Source organism: Eublepharis macularius, chromosome 2 (assembly GCF_028583425.1).
Source record: "Eublepharis macularius isolate TG4126 chromosome 2, MPM_Emac_v1.0, whole genome shotgun sequence".
Classification (NCBI taxonomy): domain Eukaryota; kingdom Metazoa; phylum Chordata; class Lepidosauria; order Squamata; family Eublepharidae; genus Eublepharis; species Eublepharis macularius.
Window position 1 is genome coordinate 207,913,450 of NC_072791.1, and position 25,639 is coordinate 207,939,088.

The 25,639-nt window shown below is 42.5% G+C and overlaps 2 protein-coding genes across 2 annotated transcripts in view; both read right to left on the reverse strand.

The window, feature by feature from the left end:
* Positions 1-3,638, reverse strand: part of VWC2L (von Willebrand factor C domain containing 2 like) — a 154,765-nt gene extending 151,127 nt beyond the window's left edge. The window contains exon 1 of the mRNA XM_054971972.1: positions 3,240-3,638. Within this exon, the coding sequence (XP_054827947.1) occupies positions 3,240-3,632 (393 nt within the window). The 5' untranslated portion in view covers positions 3,633-3,638. The remainder of the gene's footprint in view (positions 1-3,239) is intronic.
* A 4,023-nt stretch (positions 3,639-7,661) lies between these two features.
* SPAG16 (sperm associated antigen 16) overlaps positions 7,662-25,639 on the reverse strand; it is a 556,878-nt gene continuing 538,900 nt past the window's right edge. The window contains exon 15 of the mRNA XM_054971970.1: positions 7,662-7,965. Coding sequence (XP_054827945.1) covers positions 7,790-7,965 — 176 coding nt within the window. The 3' untranslated portion in view covers positions 7,662-7,789. The remainder of the gene's footprint in view (positions 7,966-25,639) is intronic.

Genomic DNA, 25,639 nt, shown 5'->3' on the forward strand with positions numbered 1-25,639 from the left:
CAAGCATCAAACTGTCTGCTGCTTTCTGCAGGAAGAAATTCCAGTTGCAAAAGTGAGGCTCTCTCCCCATTGAGGTGGATGGCTTAGAATCTGACACTACCAAAGGAAACTGTTTCCGGTCTACTTTCTCCTGTATTTTTTCTGGGGATATATATAATAATCAGTCAGCTATTCAAGCCTGCAGCCAGGAATGATATGCTAAAGAGTACACTGGAGGGAATAGTGTAGAGCTCGCCATCATCGTTGGGACTCATTGGGTAGGACCTGATGTGATGTCGTGGGTGGGGTCCAGTGATATTATGGTGATGTCACTTTGAATAGCAGTATTTACTAAACATACCACTGCACTAGATATACTCCACATGCTATCTGTGTGTCACAGTCAGGCGGCTTTGAAGAAATAGGCTATTTAAAAGACTAACACATTTCAAAATTACATGGAAATTAACTACGTGCTCAGTGAAAAACACAGCTGAGCTCCTAGTGCCAGATCATTGGCCCCACCTCTCCGATTTATATGACCGCCAGTTACCCCAAGGAGGCACGTACAAGAGCCTTGGAAGAAGCTGTATATTTACAATGTGGCACACGATCACCTTTCCAGGGAAAAGGGATTTGCTTATGATCAGACTATGAGCCTTTTGCTGATTTAATTATTGTACCTGCCTTTTTTCAAGACTGCATGATAGGGTTCAAAACCCTACTGGGAAAGCTGGGGGCAGGGGGAAGATAACAAGTAATCTATGCTTCAATTACTAAAATTAGAGATTTTTAAATTGCACCTGACTGTAAGATATTTCCTCCCATCTAGGAATTATCCCGTATTACCAGGTAGGTAGATGTGTGGTTACTGTGTAGTGAGTGTACACAGTCTTGGCATTCAGAGAATAGATTATTCTTGGCTCACATCCTCCTAAAGACCTTATTTTTCTGCAGTGAGAGGTGGCTGAGTTTAAGACTGCCTGCGCCTTTTGACCTTCTACAGTAAAGTTCTTCATTTGTATTGTGAAAAGTTCTGGCATTTGTGCCTCTTCACTTCTTTTAGGGAGATGGGTAAAAGCTTGACAATGGAAACTCGCTGATGAGGAAAAGGCATTCTGCAAATGCTCAGAGGCTAATATTCTTTCACATAGGCAAGTTACAGCAAGTTGGTTTACAATTAATGATTAAAATAGTATCCAGCTGAGTGAAAGTGGCTGTTCCTTTTTCTCTTCCTGTGCCTCCTTCCCATGGTCCTTTGGGGCAAATTTCTTAATCTAATCAGAGGAGGAAACCCCAAAATCATCTAAACCGCACTTCAGTTTTCTACCCGGCTCCATCACTTGTTATTAAGGGCATCAAAGAGGAGAGAAACAAGAAAGAAGCAAAGGGTTCAGGGAGAAAAGATGTTGGTCAGGAAGGGGTCAACTGACTTATCTTCAGTCATCTTGATGGACATAGATTTGGAGGGTTTTTATATACTTATTTTTATATACTAAACCTATGCTTTTTCAGTATTACATCCTTTGCACTTTTTCTACGCTTAGGAGCCAAAGTAGTACTTGTAATGTAACCTGTAAGAATTTGACACTTGAAACAAGAAGACTTGAAACTCTGTAAGAACTGATATACTGCTTTTAGGGCTGCACTTATATTATATGTTATATTATTCTATAGATTCCAATAGAAATCAGTACCAGAGAGCCTTTTGTAGAAAACTGATTTGACGCAGCAAGCTGGTTTTGGCCACCTGTGGTATTATCTTCCTTAAAGCTGATAAGAAACTGGGGAAAAGGACACGAATAGGAAAATATCCCTTCCTATCCACCAGATTGAGACTCATTGGCGCCCTTGAAAGTATTATGCCCAGAAGAAAGTAGGTAAAAGGTTAGACAGTGTCCTTCCAAAATGAGGGCAGAGGAAAAAAACTGAGAAGACTGGAATTCCCCCAAATAGAGAGGCCAGCCCAGAATTGCATCTTCAAATCAGAACTGACCCTAGATATGTTACGAGCCAATAAGATATCAAATATTAGAATACTGTAATATTGTTATGATTATCTGAAAGTATTAATTGCCTGTATTTCTATTGTAATTTTGATGAGCTCAGGACACAAGGAGACCACCTACTCCTGTGAAAATGGGCTCCTCCATTGTTTAAATTAAACAATCATATATTGCTTCATTCTACAGGACTCCGTGGTGTGTGTCTCTTATTGTGATTGGCGAGAGGGACACCTAAGGCACAAGTTTGTGCATAACAATCTTGCCAGTTTCTCTCCTCTCTTCTTTCTCAAGTAATAGAAATAAAACATGTTCACACACTTCACCTTATATCTTCACCATGAAAAGGACTAGAAACTTGTTTTTTAAATGAAAGCTAGGAATTCAGAGAGGAGGCATGAGATAGTTCTTTGCGGGCATTGTCCCTATATGTCCTCCTGTAGCTATGGGCATTCCAATATTCATTAACTACCTTGACAGACTAACAACTGAAAATGTAGAGAAGAAATACCTGCTTTCGCAAATGTCAATTAGACCAGGGGTGGCCAAACTGCGGCTCGGGAGCCACATGTGGCTCTTCTAGACATATAATGCAGCTCCTGGAGGTCTCAGAGCATCGCCGTGGCCATACATTTTATTTTAGTTCAGTTTATTTCCCTCCCTTTCCTTCTTTCTTTCCATGTCTTCCCCTCCCTCTCTTTCCTTCTTTCCTTCCACATCTTTCCCTCCTTTCCCCTTTTTTCCTTCCTTCTTTCTTTCCATGTCTTTCATATTTTCAATAAAAATGTTGCGGTTGCTAGGTCTGACTCAGAAAATGCCTCGGGACTTTTGGAGGTGAAGCCTAGCAAGGATGTGACATCACGTTTGTATTGTCACTTCCAAGTCAAAGGTCAGATGATGGCTTCTCCCAAGCTCCACCCTTTCTGATGATGTCACTCCAAGCACACTGCAGCAAAACCGCACCCCTTCTTGTGATGTCACTTTCAGGACACTGCCCCAAATCTGAAGTCACTTCAAGGCATCATGTCTTGCGGATCTCAAACATCTGATGTTTATTCTATGTGGCTCTTACATTAAACAAGTTTGGCCACCCCTGAATTAGACTATAGAGTACAGAACTTAGAATGCTTAACCTAAAGCCTGATAGAGTAGCACTTAATATACTTTTTTTCTGTGCTTTTAAATATCTATCTCTAGATATTTTAAATATCTCTCTGTAGACAGAGAGATGGAATAAATGAATTGAGCTGATCTTACCTTGAATTCTTCCAAAATTTTGTAACTTTTCCCTTGATATTCACAAAAATTCTTCACTTCTTTGCATTCTGGACAGCATCCATTGTGTTCTACTTTAGTACACTTTGGGTGGATTTTGGGGCATTCTGGTTGGTCACAAACAGGCCCGTCCTCAGTACAGACACACGGGCAGTTGGAATGTCCTGGGAAAAAACGTTCCCCCAGTTTGTATACAAAACCACTGTCATCCACACAACCTTTCCCTCGATAGTCATCAAAGATCAAATTGTTTTCATTGTTTGGTGTCTGTTCCCCTTCATCGGCAGGGTAGTCTTCATGGTTGAAGGCAGCTGGTGTGACCACACTAGGAATTAGCAATAGAAATACGCAGGCTTCATGAATAGGAAAAGCCATCCCACTCCTCAGCTCCTGCTTATTGTCCTAGTCTCAGATATACACGGATGTTCCCATGGAGAAGCCAGCGTGACAGAGCTGGAAAAAATTTAAATAGGAACAATCTGAAATATTAAAAAAAAAAAAGAACTCATCACAATTTTTTTCTACAGTTTCTGGCGATATGCATCTATTAGCATAGGCTCATGAGAAATCTCACCTTTCGAACAATTCCTGAAAAGAGTCAGCTCATTTACTTAAGTGTGTATTAGCAGACAGTACAAGAAAATGTGCCCTGACCCAGATAGCCCAGGTGATCCTGATCTTGTCAGATCTCAGAAGCTAAGCAGGGTTGGCCTTGGCTAGTAATTGGATGGGAGACCACCAACGAAGATCAGGGCTGCAGAGGCAGGCAATCGCAAACCATCTCTGTTAGTCTCTTGCCATGAAAACCCCACCAGGGTTCGCCATAAGTTAGCCATGACTTGAGGGCACTCTCCACCAACACAAGAAAATGTACAACATGACCAGAAGAATCCCCAGGTTACGTAAGTGTCTGGCTCATGTCAGGAACAGGTGATTCTTTTAGCTTCACCTGGATAATACTGCATATTGTGCACTTCAGCGTTACACTTCCATGGTTAAAGTCTGCAGTTACTCAAATGCAATGGTGTATCAGCATACAGTACCAAATCTGATATGGATAATGCAACCCAGCCAGAAAATGGTAAGAGAATGTTAATCTAAAATGGACCAGAAAACGCGCCCGCAAATCTAATAAGATCTCAATGGAGGCCTCTTGATATTCGTCAGATTCCTGCACGAGGAACACACAGAGGCACATCATGGACACAGCCAGGTGTTGACTATTTATGAAGTCATGTACACATGCAAGCAAATTCTTGCCCACATCTGGATGGCAGGTGCTGCATTTGTTTACTAGCTGGTATAGACGGTTTGCTGAAGTGTTGAAAGGATGAATCACTTATGAATGAGTTTTTCAGAAAAGTGAGGCATAGACCAGTGACTGTTACGGTTCCTACTTAATTGCTGGGCTCACAACTCTACACTGCCTTCAGAGCATGACGAAAATGTGGCTGGGATTCTTAGCAGAAACGAACGATAAATATGGAAAAAAATGCTGCATTGATTCTGGTCAGGGGGATAGTAAAGTATTTCAGTTGTGATGCTGTTCTCGCCAAAGGGAAATAGATGCATGGCCAGGTTTGGCTCAGACTAGCAAGACCTTTGGGTTTTGACACAACTGTGGCAAGTTGCTGTGTATGAAGCGGGCCCAACAGGCCGTGCTTATTCATGGATTATTATCCTTATTTTACAGGTAGCCTTGCTGTACCTTGTAGGCTTAGGGCAGCAAATGACATTTCAACATAGATAAATACTGACTCTCACCCATTATTTGACTGGCCTGGTCTCCACTGGCCGTGTCCACTTAGTGCCTCATAAGCTTCCATGATACAAAGAACATGCACAGCATTCAGGAAAGAATGTTCACTATGACTATTTGGTTTGAAAAAGGAGAGCCTTGCCCTTCTCTGACATTTATTTTACTGCTTCAGTATTGGCAGTGCTCAGTTGTCTATCACTGTCAGCAGAGTATACAAGCCGAATCCTCTGTATCAGTCCTCTATCCCAAGACTAAAAGAAAAAGATGACAGCAGGGGTGGTTCCCTTCTGTGGAAATTGGCTAAAAAATAGATGCTGCTAGTGAAAATCTCTTATGGACTGCAGAAGTATTTTAGTTAATTGGATATGGGTGTTTGTTTTTTTAAAGGCACCTCTTTACTTGGTTTGTATCTCTTGTTCTCTGGAGACAGTGGTCTAATATTAAACTACTAAAGATACTCAAGTAAAGACAGAAAATGTGATTTTGTTACAGATACATAGTCATTGTTTGTGCATCATTTATCTGAAAATGCTTATACAAATGTATATACTCAAACTTCACATCTATCTGTTTAAAACCACAGTCAACCAAGAATGACTCAGGGAAAAAAAGCAAACCTTGTATTTTGCAGAATAATCTAAACAATCCTGTCAACAAGGCAGATATTTCAGTGCTTCTACAAAGGGAGATGTTGGATGCTTCACAGACCTGCTCAGAATGTTAAGATGCCTCGTTGATTAAAGTTCCAGATACGTTTTTACCACAAGAGTAAATGGTGCAGCAATAGCAAGAGTATTTGTTCCCCCAATACTGTTATGTCTCTGTGTATGGCAGGGCTGCTCGGACTGTCTTTCCATTTTGACCAAGCAGCCACTGGCATGCTACAGGTAGGCTACAGTCTGTTAAGCTTAAAAACTGTAAGAACTTTAAAAATTGAGCATTTTTTTTAAAGGGGGGATTTGTAACTAGGACCGCACAGCACAATCCATATAATCAAACCATCCATTTCAGATACTGGAGTTACAAAGAAAACCAATTTCACAAAGAATTGTTAACATGGTCAACATCTGATCACCTTAGGTGTTTTGCTACAACTTGATTAAGCTTCATTTTTGACAGAAGTGAAATGGAACAGAATGAAAACTCAATTTGTTGATTAAGAATTCAACATGTAAACAAGCTCCGGGAAGCTGTCAGTGTACCCTTAAACTTTATTGTGCATTTCTTTTTTTGCCAGACATTTTAAGCTGCTATGAAAGTCTCAGGAGTCAAGAGACCTTACTTTTGAAAGATCAAATCCCTCTAGGAAAATGTATGCTTACCTAGTCACGGTGAGAGCCGGAAAGGGTCACAGGCCAGCAACATTTCAGCAATGTGTTAGAAACAGTGAGTCTTCTTAATTACATTTCCAAGGAATGCTAATGGAAAATCCCTTTCCCCAGGGTTTCCCATTGCACAGAAGCAACCCAGCATATACACCATGAGACTTCCGCTTTAGCCCTGGTGTTCAGAATTCAGAGCAAGCAACCGTAAAGGGATCCAGAGGTGAGGCTGTTTGGTATAAAACCACCCTCCGGACACACACTCATCATTGCCTGCTTGATCTTTTATCTCCTTATATCCTTGGATCCAATCTTCACTTCACCCCCCCAAAAACCAACAGATCATTACACTCTGTACATCTGCAAAAAGGCACACAAGGGTGGAGAATGTGCTATGCTTCCAGTTCCAGGAACAGCAACAGCGTGCTGGAGCTCACAGCCAATCCAGACCAAAATGCAGTCAGCAGCACCATCCTGCCGTGAGGTTTCCCAGCGCCTCTCCCCAAAACGAATGGTGGGGAATGTGTGGATCTCAAGAACGACACCAACTTTCGGCGAGATTCAGCACCCTGGAGAGCAGCAGCTGCGCCTGCAGAGCTCGTTCTGTCGAGCAGCCGGAAACCTTCAGCACCACGGACAGTAGCCAGCAACTAGCAATTTGCATCAGGCAAGCTGAACGTGCCGCTCCTCTGGGCAAAGAAAGCAAAACCAATGAATCTGTTCTTGCGGGACCGCATTCGCCAGGTAGAAGATACTTTCTAAAACAAATGTATAAATGTGCTGTCTGTCAACAACAAAAAATGCGGCTGATGTCAAGACATGGGTGGCAGCTCACACTGCAGGGCTTCTTTCCAGGAAGTGGCAGTGAGAAGGCAGAAAAGCGTTCTGCAGTTGCTAAATGATAAGGCAAGGGTGACCATCAAGGCGTTGTTCTGAAACTTGTTTATTCTTATTTTGCCGCTATTTAGAATCCCTTCTTCAGAACAATGCATTTTCAGTATGTGTGTACGTGCAAGAGTGTACACACACATGTATACACACGCACACACATACTCACTATGCAGATCTTTCCAGTGGCTGGAATAGGACAAACTATATGTTTTTTTAAAAAAAGGTAAATTTCTGTTATGGTCTTTGCTGTCTTACCTTGGGGGAAAAATAGTTCTCCCTGCAATTCATCCCCTCTGTCATTAGGCGTCATTGTAAAGCCATTTTTCCAAGAATATGCCAAATGGAAGCCTCTTTCATTCTTTATGGACAAATAAACAGGCAAAAAAAGAGAGAAGGAAGTTAATTCTTTTTTATTAAAGTGTGATACAGAAATGTTGTATTCCAGGCAATTGCTTTATCTCAAATGCTGAAGCCAAAATCATTTTTTTCAAAGCCATTTCCTTTGCTAGGAGGTTGTCAAACCATTCCTGTGAGATTTCACTAAGCAATGGATCAGTGCCTCAGTTCCAGATTCGAACAGTGCCATCAGAGCCGCCTGATATCAGATGCTCTGCCTTGTGATCGAATATGACACTCTGGACTTCGTCTTCATGGCCCAGTAAGCTACAAAGTTGTCCCGATTTGAGTTCGAGAGTCTTCACAGTTCCATCATTGCTTGCAAGAGCTACAATATGACCTGAAAAGGAGAGCAAAGAGATTGGAGGTCTGGAAGGCAAAGCACCCAAGCCACTTTAGAAGCTCCAAGCCGGAGACTGTAGGATCTCGCACCCGATGCATCCATTTTCTGCACAAAGTTGACTGTAGATAATCAGGCAGTTTTCAAATGTGCAAGTCAAATCAACATTAAAAAGAGATCAGATTTTGGAGTAATTAAACAAACCTGGGCGATTTCACAATGGAATTCAAGTGCAAAAAAACTAATGAGAGAACAATGATTTAATGGAAGACTTAACAGTACCTTTATTTGAATACTGTTACTCCTACTTGTTAAAAGTCTATCCCAAGAAACAGAATTATGCAATAAAACCAACAAACAATGTGTTAAAATTAACTATGCGGCTCAATCAAATGATGTATATTGGTTTCGTACAAATATGTTCAGTTGGCTGCTATACATGGAAAGAAACGTTCTATGTTTTTGCTCTGTATCATATCGAATTCTACCCCTAAACGATGGACTTTTTTATCCCTCAGACCCTTTCAAATGAATAGTATTCTGTGAGTGTGTGTGTATACACACAGACACAGAGGCATGGCTTGCAATGTCCCCCATTCATTTTCATTCCCTTATTTTTTTTTTAGAAAATCCACTTCTGCTGGAAAAATAAATGAGGAGATTGCCTGCACAGACACAGCATAGGCATTCTGTTGCCCGTGCCATGAGCTGGAATTTGTTCAAATGTGTCTCAGTGGATAGAAGTGAAACATAAATGATACTAGATTCGGTTCAGAATTTACCGCCTGAGGAATCGTTTCACAGAAGGTTAATAGTCATGAACTTGTCCTACAACTATCATCTATCAAGCTGAGTTCCAAAAAGACAGCATGTCAAAAGGAGGGAAGCCAATGAAGATATGGTCTCTTGCAAGACCCTTGATATTTGCCAAAACATTGCAGGGGCTGGAATGACTCTGCACTTTACCACATATCCTCTTGGGCTGAGAGTTACCCATGGAAACTGTCCTCTACTGCCCAGGGGCAGTTTCTACTTTTAGTATAGTGACTGCACTTATCACCCCCCCCCAAAAAAAAATCATGTGTAAAAATCTAGAAAAGCCTAGCTTCTATATAAAGAAATCATTTATGTAGCAAGATAAAGTTAAGCTAGGATCTGGTTAATTTTATATTTGAATTAGCCTCTTTTCCCACCTGACACATTTTACTTAAAATTTAAGCGTAATAATCTTGAACTTCACTTACAAACAAAAATCAATAGATTCATTTCAAAGCAGATGTGCTCCTCTCAAGAAAGATGCTGTTGCTTTTCAAGTCCTGATTAAATTCAGGGTACAGAAACAAGTTCTATATATGCTCAGAATGATTACAAGCTCTTCACATGTACAGGTGTTTAAGTTTAGAAATCTACCTGAAGATGAATTAATTTTGTAGAGGTCAGTGAGAAAAGGGCTGTGCCAATATCGATGGATTGCCATGGGAAAGAGGGCTGGATTTTGAAGCACAGCCGCTGTTCCTAAGTTCAAAAGCAGCTTCATAAGCCAATGGCAAAATGCTGTTCTGAGACTATGAATACAAAAACCCACGCACACTTTGTTGCACATAAGAAGTCTATATCCCACTGAAACAAATAACTGGCCCCACAGTTTTCAATGGAAATTAGCCATTAGCTTTAATGATAGCAGGGGTCAATTAAAGTTTTCTAGAATGTTCATATAGAATTTTCAAGAAAATTAAAGGAATTTACAAAATTGGAAAGAGAGAGTGAACAATTCTATTGTGCTATGCTGTTCTAGCATAGTAGTTAAGTGACTGGACTGTGAATCAACACTCTGTTGGTTCGAATCCCACTACTGCCATGAGCTAGAGCGAGTGGACTTGGATAAGCCACTCCTCTCAGCCCCAGCTCCCCAGCTGCATTGTGGGGATAATAATAACACTGACATTGTTCATCACTGAGCAAGGCACTAATCTGTCTAGAAGAGAAGTATATAAGCACACTGTTGTTGGACTATATTCTGCTATGCTGAATTTCCAGCACTGAGGATATAGGAATTAAACTAGACAGTGTACTGCCCTGGGCTTTCATTAAAAAGGGTGGGGCTAGTTATGGACAATACTGGAGAACATGGGAAGGGGACTATCTTTTCTCAAGTTCTCCAATGAGCACTTCCCAACCCACCCACCCTCAAGAATGTACTTGTTATTATCGATGTTCTGTCAGGCTGGCTGACAGGCAGGAAACAGGTAGGCTGAAAAAAGCCGCAGGGGGCAAGCGGGGGCAAGAATGAGCACTCAGCAGCTGGCCTGGGGCCTTCTCACAAACCCCTGTACAAACTTGTGGCATAATTCAGGGTGGCATAATTCAGGGTGGCATAATTCAGGGTGGCATAATGTGGCATCATTCAGGGTGGCATAGCAAGGCGCTCCTTGGGAATGGCACCTTGTGCATTACATTTCTCAGGAAGCACTTGGGAGTGCAGAAAGATGGATGGAAAGAATGGGGGCAAAGAGATTCTCTCTCCCCATCTGTCAGTTGGCCAGCTGCCCGCCTCTCACCTGGCCACCTGCCACTGCCAATATCCTGGCTCAGCAGCTGCATGGAAAGCATGACGGAGGGAGAAGGGGGGCAGGGGAGGAGAGGGGAAAGAGGTGCTCTCTTCCTGCATGGCTCTCCAGGCTAAGGAGGGGAAGAAACCAGGGCCGCCATAGTTAAATGTGTGTTTGGTGGTAAAGAGGATAAGGCCAAGAGCAGAAGAGACACAGCAATCAAGGATGCCGTTTCAAATTAGCTGGGTGTGGAGGTACAGATTTAACTTCAGAAGTTCTTTTGGAACATTTCTGCATACGCTTTACTTAGATGGATCTTTGTCCAAATAAGGGAAGCCATGCTAAGCATGATAAATATGCCCTCATTTACACACCTTTATAACTACTGGGCTAGCTCATCTAGAATGAGTCTGACACAGCAAAGATCTCTACGATGGATTAGGGTGTCCAAAACAGCAGATGTGATTATCTATTAGAAGCTCTTCTCAAGCACGTCTCTGCTGACAGAAGTATTGCATATGGATTTTCCTTGCAGTCAGGCTCCGTAGGCAATAGCTAAGAGGCATGCAAATGCTTTTTCTCTTGGCATCCCAAAAGCCCACCACCTGACAGGAGGTTATTATGGCTTCACCCAGTCAAACCAGTAACACATATCCCGATTTTACTTTTCTTTTTAAAAAACCTCAGTGACTTTCTGGTCACCTTGAAAACGACAATAAAATTCACATTTTTTGAAACACTGTACTGAAACGTTTAATTAAAATTTTCATTACCTTCTAGAGGATTAAGGAGTCAGCTCTTATAGTGCAACAGAATAAACCTTATAGTTTCTATTATTCTGCATGAGTGCAGATTTTCATGAGGTCCCTGGCTTACAATTTGGATTCAGCAGAATCTGGTTGCCTTTGAAAAGCAAACGGCAGAGTCCTGCTCAAGCAAAGTACACATAAGCTCCACTCATTGCAGTGAGAGGTCATTAAAATGTGTTTAACTCTTCCAGTGGAATAAATGGGCCCTGAATATCTTTGGCAGGATTATTCCTCGGATCACTTCATTTTGATGAAAGTTTTAACACAATCTCCAAACACAAAGCAATGCAGACAATTCAAGATTTTTGTTCTCTCTGTTGAAATAGAAGTGTTTAAAAATGGTAGCTGAAGTTGTTTCAAAAAAGTTAAGTGCATGGTTTTAACCAGACCCACTGATGTGGCACACAGAACCGGGCTTTTCCAGCAATGTCACCACTGAAACTTTGGAATTCCGTCTCCAGGGAGATCTGCTCGGCCCTGTCTAGAATGACCCGTAGACAGCAATAGAAAAGAGCAAGAATCCAGTAGCTCCTATAAGACTAACAAAATTGGTGGTAGGGTATGAGCTTTCGTGAGCCACAGCTCACTTCTTCAGATGCTTCTACAGCTGTGATTCATGAAAGCTCATACCCTACCACCAATTCTGTTAGTCTTATAGGTGCTACTGGACTCTTGCTCTTTTCTACTGCTACATACAGACTAACACAGCTACCCATCTTGATCTATCTCCTTTAGACAGCAGTTGAACACTGTGCTTTTCTGTGCTATCCATATGGCGTGCAGTTTTTAGTGGGCACTGTTCATGGATTTACATGTTCTGTGGGTTTTGGCAGCATTCCGATGTGATACGTCACACTTTATATTCTGTGGTTTGAGTAAGCATGGGTTTGTGTGACATCTAAATACCATCTGCCCAACAAACTGTGGTTGGTTTGCTTGGAGGGTATTCAAATGAATTCATAAATCATGGTTTGCACCTCACTCGTTAACTGCTGCTGTGGTTGGTGGAAACATCTAAATGGTGAAATCTCAGTTTGTTCCTGCTTCCATCAGCCTCCTACCTACAGAGATGGTTGCATATGGCAAAAGAAACAGTTAGGTGCTTTGGCTGCATTCAGCTATCCAGCATGCTTTCTCAGGATACACCGTCTTCCCCTTCCTGCTGAACCAAGGAGGAATGCAACATCATTCTTAGCCAAGGGGCAATTCCAAAGGTGATAGGGCGAAAATCTCACTTCACTGACTTCACTTAGGTCCAGGGCTACCTTGGTGGTGGAAAGTACCATTAAATCATAGCTGATTTATGGTGACCCTTGCTGAGGTTTTCAAGGCAAGAGACTAACAGAGGTGGTTTGCCATTGCTTGACTCTGCATAGCAACTCTGGTCTTCCCGGGAGGTCTCCCCACCCCAACAATTACTAACCAACTCTGCTTAGCTTCTAAGATCTGACGAGATCAGGTTTGCCTGGGCTATCCACGTCATGGCCCAATGCTGCCTTAGAGACTAACAAAATTTATTGCTCCGTAAACGTTCATAAGTCTGAAGAGCTCACATCATCTGATGTTCGCATGTTCTTTAGGCCACTGCATTCATGTTAGGGGCTGCAAGCAACAGAAAGATGGGGAGAGGGGGGGATGTTACAAAGAGAGGCCAGTTTAAATCAAGATCCAATGAAAGCAACTCAGAGTGGCTTGATTACACGCCTGACTGTTGACAGATAGGCAAAGCAAGATTAGCATAAAATCTAATCTAGGAAATCACAGGATGCTTCGTGACACATAGATCCATTTAGAAAGTTACAGAGGTAAAGGAGAACGAATCGACTTCTGTAAGGGGCGGAACACACAAGATATTTGCACCGATCATGAGTGAGGAATCTCAAGTGCTTGTAAAGACCTGGGCGAGAGGGAGAAGAGGTAGTTCTGACCTCCCTGATGAATCCTAATTCAGCCTTTGAAATTACTTTGCAGGAGAATACTTTTTTAAAAAGTTAAATGCTTTTAGATCAGCAACAGAATAGCGTGGAGGATTAAAATGCTACCCCACTGGTTTCTGGACACTGCGACTGTTTGCTGCTGGGTTAGTGTTCCTTTTGGGTGGTCCACTGGTGCTGGTGAGGGGCTGCTTTGGATTAGGGGTCTGTCTGTAAGTGAACTCAGGCCTGCCACGAAAGGCCTGTGAATGAAAGAGAATTTACTCAAATGGGAGGGCGGTATTGTAGGGAAGATGCTTCGCTAATGAGTTAGGGGCCATAGACTTCATCACTATACTGCCTTACATATTAGCTCCTGCTTTGAATATGTACTCCTGTGTACCACCAGTGCTCCACGTTGTCTAACGTTAGCCCTAGGACTGATGATGTTCTGCTTCTGTATTGTTTCTACTTTGTATTGGATTCTTGCGAATACTATGTCTTTTAAACTTGTATCTATTTTCCCTATGGTATTGTTTATGAAATGTCCTTGATACTGTATTGAAATGTACTTGATACTGATTGTACTAATCTCATACTGTGTAATCCGCCTTGAGTCTCAGTGAGAAAGGCAGACTATAAATGACATAAATAAATAAATAAATAAATAAATAAATAAATAAATAAATAAAATAACCTTGTCTAGCATAAGCTGCAGGTCACTGATGATCCATTGGACTGCTTTGAGCTGTGAACTATAGGTGTATATATACCAGCAACTATATATACCAGTAACAACAACAACAACAACAACAACAACAACAACAACAACAACAACAAAAACAACTGTGCTTATATACTCCTTTTCTAGACAGATTAGTGCCTCACCCAGAGCGGGGAACAAGTTAGTGTTATCATTATCCCAACAATACAGCCAGGGAGCTGGGGCTGAAAGGAGCGGCTTACCCAAGGCCACCTACTGAGCTCATGGCAGTAGTGGGATGTGAACCAGTAGAGTGCTGATTTGCAGCAGAACCACTTAACCACTGTACTACATCAGCTCTCGTTTTAGTATTCTGTTTTTTCCTTTCAACCTGATCTGTACCCGTCTGTTTCTGGGTACCAGTCTGGCTTTGTCAATCTGTTTCTTTACTTCATTGGGTGGGTATTCGAATTCCAAGATTGTAAATCCTTCAGATGAGAGATTCACAGCTCAATCCTAAAAAAAAAAAGGGGGGGTTCTGGGAGCCGACTAGTCCTCAGGATGGTGTATCTGGCCAGTGCACCATTGTAAACCTCACTTTTGATGGCGGATTCCTTTGGCACCGCTCTGCCTGGGTTTCCTGCCAGCAGGGGGCCATGGTGGCCAAGTGCTGGCAGATCGAGAGAATAAATGCTTGTGCTTGCAGGCCAAGGGGCAGGACGGAGGCAGGAGTTAGTCCTTCCAGCCCTTCCAGCTGTGGGAATGCTGTCATGTTACATCACGAATCACGGTGGTGTAGCCCATAGGTGTCCTCATTATGGGAAAAATCCCCCCCCCCATGCACAGCCCCACCCAAATATCCCAGAGGAGCACAAGATGCTGATTAAAGCCCCAACAAATCCACTCATGCCCAATCACGCCCCCCCCTTCATAAACTCCAGCCTTGGGGCCCATTAACTTGGTAAGTAAGGGTGAGGTACAACGCTCTGCCTGAGAGGGGACTTAGAGCAAGAGGAGTCTTGGTAGTGGTAAAAGAGCACTCACTGATTGTCGGTGGCAAATTCACCTCTACTAATGTACCTTTCCACTCATTTCTAAGATATGTTAAATAATGTAAATGTTTTTATGTTCTTGTTGTAAGCCAGCTTGCGGGGCGGAGGGGCTGTCTAGGCCAGAAGGTGACAACAAAAATCAACTAAATTAATAAACACGGCATGCAGCATGGGAAAAGTGTCATGGTAAGAAGGGGGCATTGTGTGACTTCCCACCCTCCAGTTGTGTGCCAGCATTTGCTCCCTCTCAGCAGTGGCGTAGCTGGGAGTGCTGAAGCAAAGGCAAGGCAGCTGAGATCCACTTCTATGAGGTCCTTCTGCATGCGCTGTTTAGAGTGGCTCTTCTTCCAGTGTTCAAGAACACTGCTTTAGTTTTATTTCTCCTTTCTCATTACCCCAAGTTACGTTCGGCAACCGAGCACCCTCTTGGCCTCGCTCATAGCATTATACGCCTGTGTCATGTTCTGACTTGGTCACCTTTCAAAGCTCCAAATGCTTCACGTTTCCTTGTGGCAAGAGCAATTCAGCAGCTTGGTGACCTGGGCTGCCATATTCTGCACGGCGGAACATTTGTCTATTTTACAGAATAGCATCAGGACATACCTAGACGGTATTCCAAGAAATTAGCAACTGCTGCTGCCAGGATCGAGTGAAAAACCACCCCCCTCTTCTCTGTGTGTGTCTGTCTGCGGTGATTTGGAACAGTTCTTCTCATACACATTCAGAACTAGCCAAGATCCAATGCTTTGCAACTGTCGGCTGAATAAAACAAGTAACTTATTTGCTCAGTAGCAGGAGGGCAAATATGTGAGACGCAGAATGGAAATGAAAGAGCTTGGAATGGGAATGTCTCTTTTCCATTACCCTTTATGTCAACACTGATCTACTTGCGCTGAATAATTTGCTCATTATAATGTAAATTCACTCCATCCTTTCCTCCAAAAAGAGATTTTCTTGTTGAAGGGAGAGAGAACAAATTGGGACTTCATTGCTGATTAAAAAATTAAAATTAAACCTCCAAAATGACCTATGAAATTATTACAGGATAAGAATATGCTTAGAGTACATGCCCTTCCCCATGCACCCAAAATGCGCTTTGAAGAAATGCATAAAATAAGGATAAACAATATATATTACCGTTAAGAGATTTTATTGCAATGCCCATTTAGAGGACTGAGTCACTACAGGTATCAATTGCCATCTCTCTAATATTCAACAGGTGTTTTCTGATTTACACACAGGAAATGGTCCAAACATCAATTCACTTTTTGCTGTACTGATGGCAACAGAACTTATATTCTGTCCTGCTATAAGCATTCTCAGCAGGAGGTGAAAGACAGTTAATTCACAGCACAAGCCCATTCTTCGTTTTACCAGCGCAGAATGAAGTAATGTCTCGAAATGCAAAAGAACCACACAGATCAAAAATCTAAGATAATTCACCAGGGCTTTTTAAAGGAGCAGTTCGGCCCTGATATTGAGTGCAATTTGAATTAAGCCTTTAGAGAGCAGGCTTACTGTCTAGAAATGTTCTAGTCATTTACATTACATCTGTTTCTAACTACCATTCAGAATGCCCCACATGATCCATGGTTCACGACAGCATGTGCATCAGTTCTTTCAACAGTTGCAAGCTTTACGCCAAACATTCCTAAAACTAGCGAAAGAACAGATGAACAGTACAGAACAGTATCCAGAGTCACCTTCTATAGAACAGGTACAGCAGGGTTAAAAATAGAATGCTACTGGTTGTCACTTCCAGCTAAGACCTCCCCAGTGCAGCATCAAGATCTTCAACCCCTCCTGGAAGACGATCCTTAGCTAATCCTTGTGGGGGGAGGAAGGCCATTCCTTGCTTACAGATCTTGCCCCCCAACCTGAATCAACTGCTCACAAAAAACAATGGCCCGCACAATGGAGATGCAGACCCCAGAACTAGCCCCTCCAACTAGTTCAGGCACCAACTCTGTCCCCGTACACACCCAAGAGCTCTGTCACAGGACTCAATAGGATGAAACCAGCCAGACTTTTTGCTCAGCCTTGGCTGGTCCCTTGCAGCTCAGCTTTCATTCATGCAGGTCCCATGATCCTCAGCATATCCATGTTGGTAGTCAAAAGAGAGTCTCTCCTCCCTTTTTTCCAGCAGAAAAGCTGGTTGGATCCAACCTAATGATACGAGTCACATCGTCTGATACATCCTGTAACGAAATCACTGCTATCATGTGCTAACAATATCCTTCTGGCACTTATATAGGCCAAGCTAGAGAGCGCCTATGCAAGAGATGACTATCAGGAACAGTCAGTATGGGACAGTTTTGAGAAACCCGATACTTCTTGTTGAAAGTAATCATATCCTCACTTATCATAACTGAGTGAGTTCTAGTGACCTCCATCAAGCTTGTGTATGGAATTGTATTAAGTTTTAATCAGCATCAAAACAATTTAAGATTTCAGCACACCGAGGACAATGTTTTTTCCTTCTCTGAGGAACATGTTTTATGCATTTGATGCCCCGTAAAGAAGAACAGTAGAGCCGCTTTATAGAAATACTGGACACAATCCTAATAACTGTTCCCTAAAATGAAAATCACGCAGGTATACTGAAGCAGCTTAATTGAATTTGTTACTGCATGACAGATTCTTTCAGCACACGAAGCTAGACAAGTTTGATTTGCAAGGTTAAAAAAGACAAACTACCTAGGATGGGATGAAGAAGGTCTGCTTTGTCACAGGACCTTGCCTCCTCCCCCCAAAAGCCACATATCCCATGAGATCCTCACACAACTGATCAACATTTCAACTTGCTTTAATAAGTGAAATAAGCCCCATGCCATACACATCTTCCACGTTTGGAGGCGGTATGCCTCTGAATGCCATTTTCTTCATGCCTTGCTTGTGAGCTTCCCAGCATCTTGCTGACCAGTGGAAGCCCCTATCCTGGTAAGCCATTGCACAGGGGCAAGTAACATTTAGTGTCCACAGATAAGGATTTTGATGAAATAATAACTATATGGTATCTATGAGTCTCTCTATACAAGAGATCTTACACGGGGATGCTCAAGAGTAGGGAGGCGCAATGTTAGTCAGGAAGTGTAGTTTTAAAAGGCAAGCTGGTGGAGATCGCTCCTCAGAGGGTTTGTTAATTTAATCTTCGCCTCCCTAAAGGCTCTGTCAATTTCATCTCTCTACAGGAAGGGTAGTTTTAAAAGGCAGAGCCAGCGGAGATCGCTCCTCTGAGGGTTTGTTCATTTTATCTTTGCCTCTAGAAGGCTCTGTCAATATCACCTCCCCATGATGAAATATCTGTCAATATCACCTCCCCAAGATGAAATTAACAAACCCTTTGAGGAGCGATCTCTACAGGCTCTGTCTTTTAAAACTACATTTCCTGGCTAACACTGTGTCTCCCTACACTGGAGTGCCCCCGTGTAAGATGCCTTGTGTAAAGAGACTCTACATGGCAGCATCCTGCAGTATGCTCTTTTGCTGACTAGCTACTTTAAATGTTTCATAATAAAAAATGATGGCTAAAATGCCTTATACTGCCACGATATTTTTGCAGAGTAATTACATAAAAAAAATCCCAACAACGTTCTTAACAAGCACATAAGAAATCAACATCTTAATGTAGCATATTAGATACATTTGTGCGAATAAACGAAGATGCAATCAGCCCCACTTCCTATATTTAATTCTGTTATTTGCATATCATCACTGGAGGAAGTATTGCATCTCTAACCTAAACACTGAACATAAAACTGCAGACATTCTGATCCCTGCTCTCCATGTAGGCAACAGGATTGTGGAACCTGGGTTGCAATAAAAGGACGAAACTAATTCAAGCCACCAAAATACCACTGAAAATAAATCAAGAGGAATGACTCTTAAGATTCTGCTTAAATGCACACGCAAAACGGTTTTCAAAGGCACCGGAAGACTTGTTTTTGCATTTCTCTCCATAGCAGGTCCCTTGCATAAATTTTAGCTACCTCGCTTATCATAGCATCCCAGTGAAATCCTAAGCAGAGTAACTCCAGTCTAAGCCCATTGAAATCAATGAGCTTAGATTGGAGTAACTCCGCTTAGGATTTCACTGATAATCTATTACATGTAGCAGAGATGAAGTAACATATCAGAGGAAGAAAGAAAAGCTTTTAAAATGATTTTTATATACATCAGAAGCAATTTAAAGCATTTTGACAGGATCGATATAAATAGACAGAAACGCTGCTTGGCATTTTATTACCTGTGGAGAGGGGGATATTGATCAGCACCATTGATTTCTGTTACACACGTGGCGAGGCATCTATTGTTTTTCAGAAAGATGTACCAACAAGGACCTCTTGCATTTCAAGGCTTTAAAAGCCATGGTTCAACCTACAACATTATTCAGAACTATTCAACCCAGCTGAAGGAAAGGGACAGTAACCTACTAGTCAATAATATTCAAGGGTAGAAGAATGTATTTATAAAGTTTATTCATATATGGCTGGTTTATTCATATCCTTTGTTAAGCTCATAGTCCAGGAGGTGGTGGGAGCCAGCTGAAGCACAATGTTTTTATAACAATTGGCAGTTGAATATTGTTATAATTATATATAATGATCTATGTATTAGGTTCTCTCTTTCTTTGAGGGGATATACCATTCCCCTTATATCTCCACAATGAAAGGGGCTAGATTCTTCCTTTTAAAAAACCTCCCAAAACTTGGAGTTCAGAAACCTGATACACAAATTGTTGTATTGATATACTGAGACAATAGCATTCAATTGCCAATTAAAAAAAACAAAAGTCCTCTGGTGGAAAGGGGAGGAAATGGATACTTCAGTGACGGGGGAAATGGCAGTTGTGTGGGTGGGACCAGGAAAATCTACAGGTTTTGTTCAGATCATTCCCCAAAGTTGGCAGCAAAGCAAGTTTGAGAAAAACTGAAGAAAAGCTGGGGAATACCTGGGAGGTACACAAATGTGCCATGATGCATTGGGGAAACGGGACCAAAAAAAAAAACCCCTACCCAACATCATCAAACTCAGAGCAAATAACCTGTGTGGAAAAGGTCACAGCTGAAACATGCGTAGCTACCAGAAAAGACCTGCAGTCTGATTCCAGCCATTTTACTTGGATGCAGGCGGCACTGATTTTGCAAAGGAACAGGTTTAGTGCTGCAATGTAAATTCACGGTCAAGAATCTGGCAAGGCTTCTGCCTAAGGAAGCCTGTAGACTCCCCATGCCCTGAAAAGGTGGCCTTTGGGATGCCTTGAGAAAGAAACCTGAACAGATGCCATCTAGATAAATTCCAACCCTGAATCTGTGTGTATCTTTGAGCAGAACCACAAGTGACAAAAGGCACAGATTGGACACTTGTCTGCTTCCCTCAAGTTTTGATGGGAAATGTAGGCAACTTGGCGGAATGTTGGACAAGTGACAGTTGAAAAGTCCATTGGACAGCAGTCAGAGAGCGAAGCTGCAAGACCAGGATGCCTACATTTCCCATCAAAACTTGAGGGAAGCAGACAAGTGTCCAATCTGTGCCTTTTGTCACTTGTGGTTCTGCTCTAAGTTGTACAATTAGTTTTGATGGGTATACATCACCTATTTGTACAAAGGCAGCTAGGGCAATCTAGAATAAAACACGTCCTGAAACTGCCTGATATAAAGAAGTAATAATAAAACTACACCATTGCCACAGTTCGATGAAGAATTAAACATCCTTAAACTCACTGAGATGTGTCAGATTAAGTGGAATTAAACATGTTTATGCCCCCTAAGCATCCTTGTGATCTGTCTGTACCACAGCAGAAGCCATTACAAAATACAAAAATCTAAATGACACACAAGTTTTCTGACGCTACAGAGATAATAGCAAAGAGTCCAGTAGCACCTTTAAGACTAACCAACATTATTGTAGCATAAGCTTTTGACAGTCACTGCTCTCTTCGTCAGATGCAACATGCACCTGTGACTCTCGAAAGCTTATGCTACAATATAGTTGGTTATTATATTTATATTTATATCCCACCCTCCTTGCAAGCGGGCTCACGGCGGGTTACAACAGAAGATAAAATACACAAGATAAAATCACAATAAATTAACACAGCTTTCTAATAAATCACCTGCTCACCATATAAAAACCATAAAACATCTAATGGAGGTGGAGCTGCGGCTTAACCATGCGTGGTCGCTCATATATGGGTGTGTGTGGGGGGGGGTAGATGGTCAATACCCCTACAGACATAGAGGAGAGGTTAGTCTATGGAGACTAGACTTTAAGGTTAGTCTTAAGGGTGCTACTGGACTCTTTGCTATTTTGCTACTGCAAACTAACACGGCTAACTCCTCTGGATCTACAGAGATAATAGCATTCCCTACCAAAGGCCTCTTCTTTAAAAGATGGAATCCAGAAAAGATTACCTCCCCAGGTTACTTAAGGTCCTTCACTAGATGTTATGAGCCAGCAGTACACATAATTTCCCCCAATAGGACTAATTGAGAGTTAGGCTAGCATTAGGAAATAGCATGGGGAAGGGGCTTAAATCCCCTCGCCCTGTGTGCCACAATTCCAATCCAAATCAGAGCCACCATGGCCTAATGGTTGGAGTGTCAGACTGGGATCTGGGAGGCCCAGGTTTGAATCCCTGCTCTGCCATGGAAGCTTGCTGGCTGACCTTGATCCAGTCACCCACTCTCAGCCTAACCTACCATGCAGGGTTGTTGTGAGAATAAAATGGAGGAGAGGAAATGATATGAGCTGCTTTGGCACTGCAAAGAAAGAAAATATGCAAGGGAAGTCAATCGATAGAATGGAGGGGGGATTGTGGAGGATGTGAGGAACAAGTATAATATAATTCTATATTATATAATTAGAACCTGGTTGCACACCACACGGATAAAATAACCCCCATGCAAGCTGGACTCCCATGTCTTGGTTTACGCGTACAGCAGGGTGAGCTGAATACACCATGCCACTACAAACTGCATTTCTGAATGTTCTACCAGCTAAAGTAAACAGGAATCTTGTGGATTTGTTCAGGAGGGCATTTTTACCAAGTCATTAATGCTGCAGCTAATGCCTGCAGAGCTTAAGGCAGTCTTCAGGGTATATATTACCCTATGTTTCTTTATTGCACTGTTCTTTAATTTTGGTAATCCAGCTTTATTACTTTGTTGATTGTATGTAATGTAACGTTTCACTGTAATGTTCAACACTCTTGTAACTCCTGCTTTACAGTCTGTTTTTAGTGCAATGTTCTTTAATTTGGTGAGTTGTAAGTATTAGATGGGGGATTTGGAGTACTATAGTATAGCCTGATCTCATCAGATCTCAGAAGTTAAGGGGAGGGGTCGGCACTGGGATGGGGGACCACCAAGGAAGATTCTGCAGAGAAAGGCAACGGCAAACCACCTCCGCTCCTCACTTGTCTTGAAAGCCTCTTTCCAGGGTTGCCGTAAATCGGTTGTGACTTGAATGGCACATATATGCATAAGTATTGGCAGGGCTTTTTTCTGGGAAAAGAGGTGGTGGAACTCAGGACCGTGCAATGATGTCACTTTGGGTCAGCTGGAACAAGGGGGGAGTTTTTTAAAGTTTGAATTGCCCTCGGAGAAAATGGTCACATGGCCGGTGGCCCTGCCCCAGATCTCCAGAAAGAGGGGAGTTTAGATTGCCCTCTGCGCCGCCAAGCGGCACGGAGCGGCGCGGAGGGCAATCTCAACTCCCCTCTGTCTGGAGAGCAGGGGGCGGGGCCACCAGCCATGTGACCAGTTTTAAGATGTGCCAGAACTCCGTTCCACCGTGTTCCCACTGAAAAAAATCCCTGATGTATTGGATTGTTCTTATTGCATTGTTTTTAGTTGCAATCCACCAAGAGTCTTGGTGAGAAAGGCTCAGTGATAAATTACACAAATAAATTATTAAACAACATTCATATCCGCTGCTCCCCCCCTGCCCACTTTTTATCTCTTATAGGTGTTGTTTTTGCAACTCCTGGAATTCCCTACCCATTACAGGTGCTAACGTCACCTTCTCCTTCATAGCTGCTTGACCCTCCTGGGTATTTTTCATGCCTCCTAGATAAAATGACTGCATGGTGAGGATGTACTCATTGCATCTGAAGAGGCGGGTTCGACTCTACGAAGTCTTACGCGGGAATGAAATGTTGTTAGCCTTTAAGATGCCACAAGACTCCTGCTTCTTTTTGCTGCAACCGATTAACATTAAATTACTAACTCTGAAATTATTACTCCAGCCACGTTCTTTCTGTGCTAATTTTTTGTACGTAGGGAATTTTTTTATACACAAGGACATTAAAAGATAATATTCCTACTTGTAATCTGAAGTCCACTCTACTTAGGGTTGCCAACCTCCACAGTGGGACTGGAGATCTCCTGGAATGACAACTATCTCCAGACTACAAAGATTGGTTCCCCTTTGGGGAGTGGACTCTATGACATCATATCCTGCTGGGGTCCCTCCCCCCTCCCATATTGCCATCCACAGGCTCCGTCCTTGTATCTCCAGGATTTTCCCAACCTAGACTTGGCAACCCTAATTCTACTCCATCAGAACTTGATCCCTACGCCATCCTATTACCTGGCAATGACCAAGTCAGCCTTTTGGAAGGCTCCCCCATAGAGAAGTAGAGAAAGCTGCTGCCCCCATTCTTGGCCTATTGTTCACTGGCACTTATCCTCTCTCTCTTTAATTTTGAATTTCCCATAGGGGGTTGGAGAAGGGGCAGGCACAATTAGTTGAGAAACAGAAGGGTGAAAAGCCTAGAGGGCTAATGGTGACACGGAAGTGTCTTGTGGCCCCTTCAACATTCACAGGTTTATTATGGCATAAACATTCATGGACCCAAACCCACTTCATCAGATTGGCAACTGATGGAGCCCACTTCATCAGATTGGCAACTGATGGAGCCCACTTCATCGGATTGGCAACTGATGGAGCCCACTTCATCGGATTGGCAACGGATGGAGCCCGCTTCATCGTATTAGCAACGGATGGAGCCCACTTCATCGGATTGGCAACTGATGGGGCCCACTTCATCGGATTGGCAACTGATGGAGCCCACTTCATCAGATTGGTAACTGATGGAGCCCGCTTCATCGTATTAGCAACGGATGGAGCCCACTTCATCGGATTGGCAACTGATGGAGCCCACTTCATCGGATTGGCAACTGATGGGGACAACTTTGGTCCACGACAGCTTAGGCCGTAAAAAACATTTTAAAGATGCCTCAACAGTCTCTTTCTATTCCACATAGAGAGAAAAGTAGTCTCAGATACCCCAATGATGGTCCCCAGAGTAGCGTCCCAAATTCTTAGTTCCTGGAGCATGCCTTGAAGTTGGAGGAGGGGCTCAGCGGAGGCAGGTGAGCCCTGCAGGTTAGGTGGCCTGAAGCCAGGCTCATTTCACCCGCTGATGTGGACCCGGGCTGCTGATTTACACCTGCCAAAGAGGAAGCCCACAGTTTTAGTTTTAACGGCTCTTATGGCAAATATTAGTATGCATCCCTCAGTAAGAGTGGGTAAAACATATAAAACAGCTGTTGCAAACTGTGATTTTAGTAGCTGTAGATAAAATTCCTCATTACTGTCACACCATGCGGAGTGTTATTTACCAAGCAACTGATTTTCTCCATGCAAAAGATGTTTTATACATTTTTGTTCTATAAACAGCTCTCAACAAATATAGTAATTATTTCTTGTCTGCCTAATGTACACAATGTTTTGCCTAGGCATGCACTTCTGTGACAGTGCCATAATTCCTCAACCCTCGCATGTGAATAAATCTTTTAAAAATATTCTCTTCTTGCCAGGAAAAGTACATCCCATCCCTCCCCCTGCCCACCCCCATTGCTTCCACTGACAGTGTTTCTGGGCAGGTATTTTCCACGTAAAACAGGCTGGAAACAGCAAAAAAGGAGCTAAGAGATGGATGCCCCACGCCCATAAACACCTTCCCTTGCACCTGTCAAGTGTATTTAGAAAGTGGGCGAGGCCGGATGGGCCTCTTTGCGTTTTAGACAATTATGATATTAGGAAGGCAGAGCCTTTATGAAAAGCACTTTACCTGTAAAAATAGCTGGGTGGCATTCTAAAAACACAATCAGACTTGATTCAGACTAAACACGAGCGGGCTGTATAGCTAAAATGCTTAAAGTAGCTAACTGGAACTTCTGTTTAAGACCCCAGACCTTCTCAATTTTCACGTATTATTATAATTCAGGTAGAAGTTGATAACAACGTCTCCACATCAACTTTTGTTCACTTTCCCAAAAGCATTTATTTTCCTATCAACATCCGGTTAGAGTACCTCTCGTATACTGCATACGTGTAAGGAGGAGCTCTCACCTTCAGCAGCAATTGCCATTGTTACAAGTAAGATGGCAATGGCTGGGATCATGAGAGAGGGGATCGTGTAAAGGGGATAGCCAAGAGAATAAGCATTCCCCCCCACTTTTCCTTTGGCACAAGTGTGTAAGTTGCCTGCAAAATGAAGACGAATCCTGCCAGATGAGGGGATCTCACCTGCTTTGATCTGTATACTTATTTTGTATGTATTCAAGGAAATATTTTTCAACAATATGTTCATTTTGATAGGCATCCTATTAAACAAGGCTTCTACCTGAAATGGTGAAAT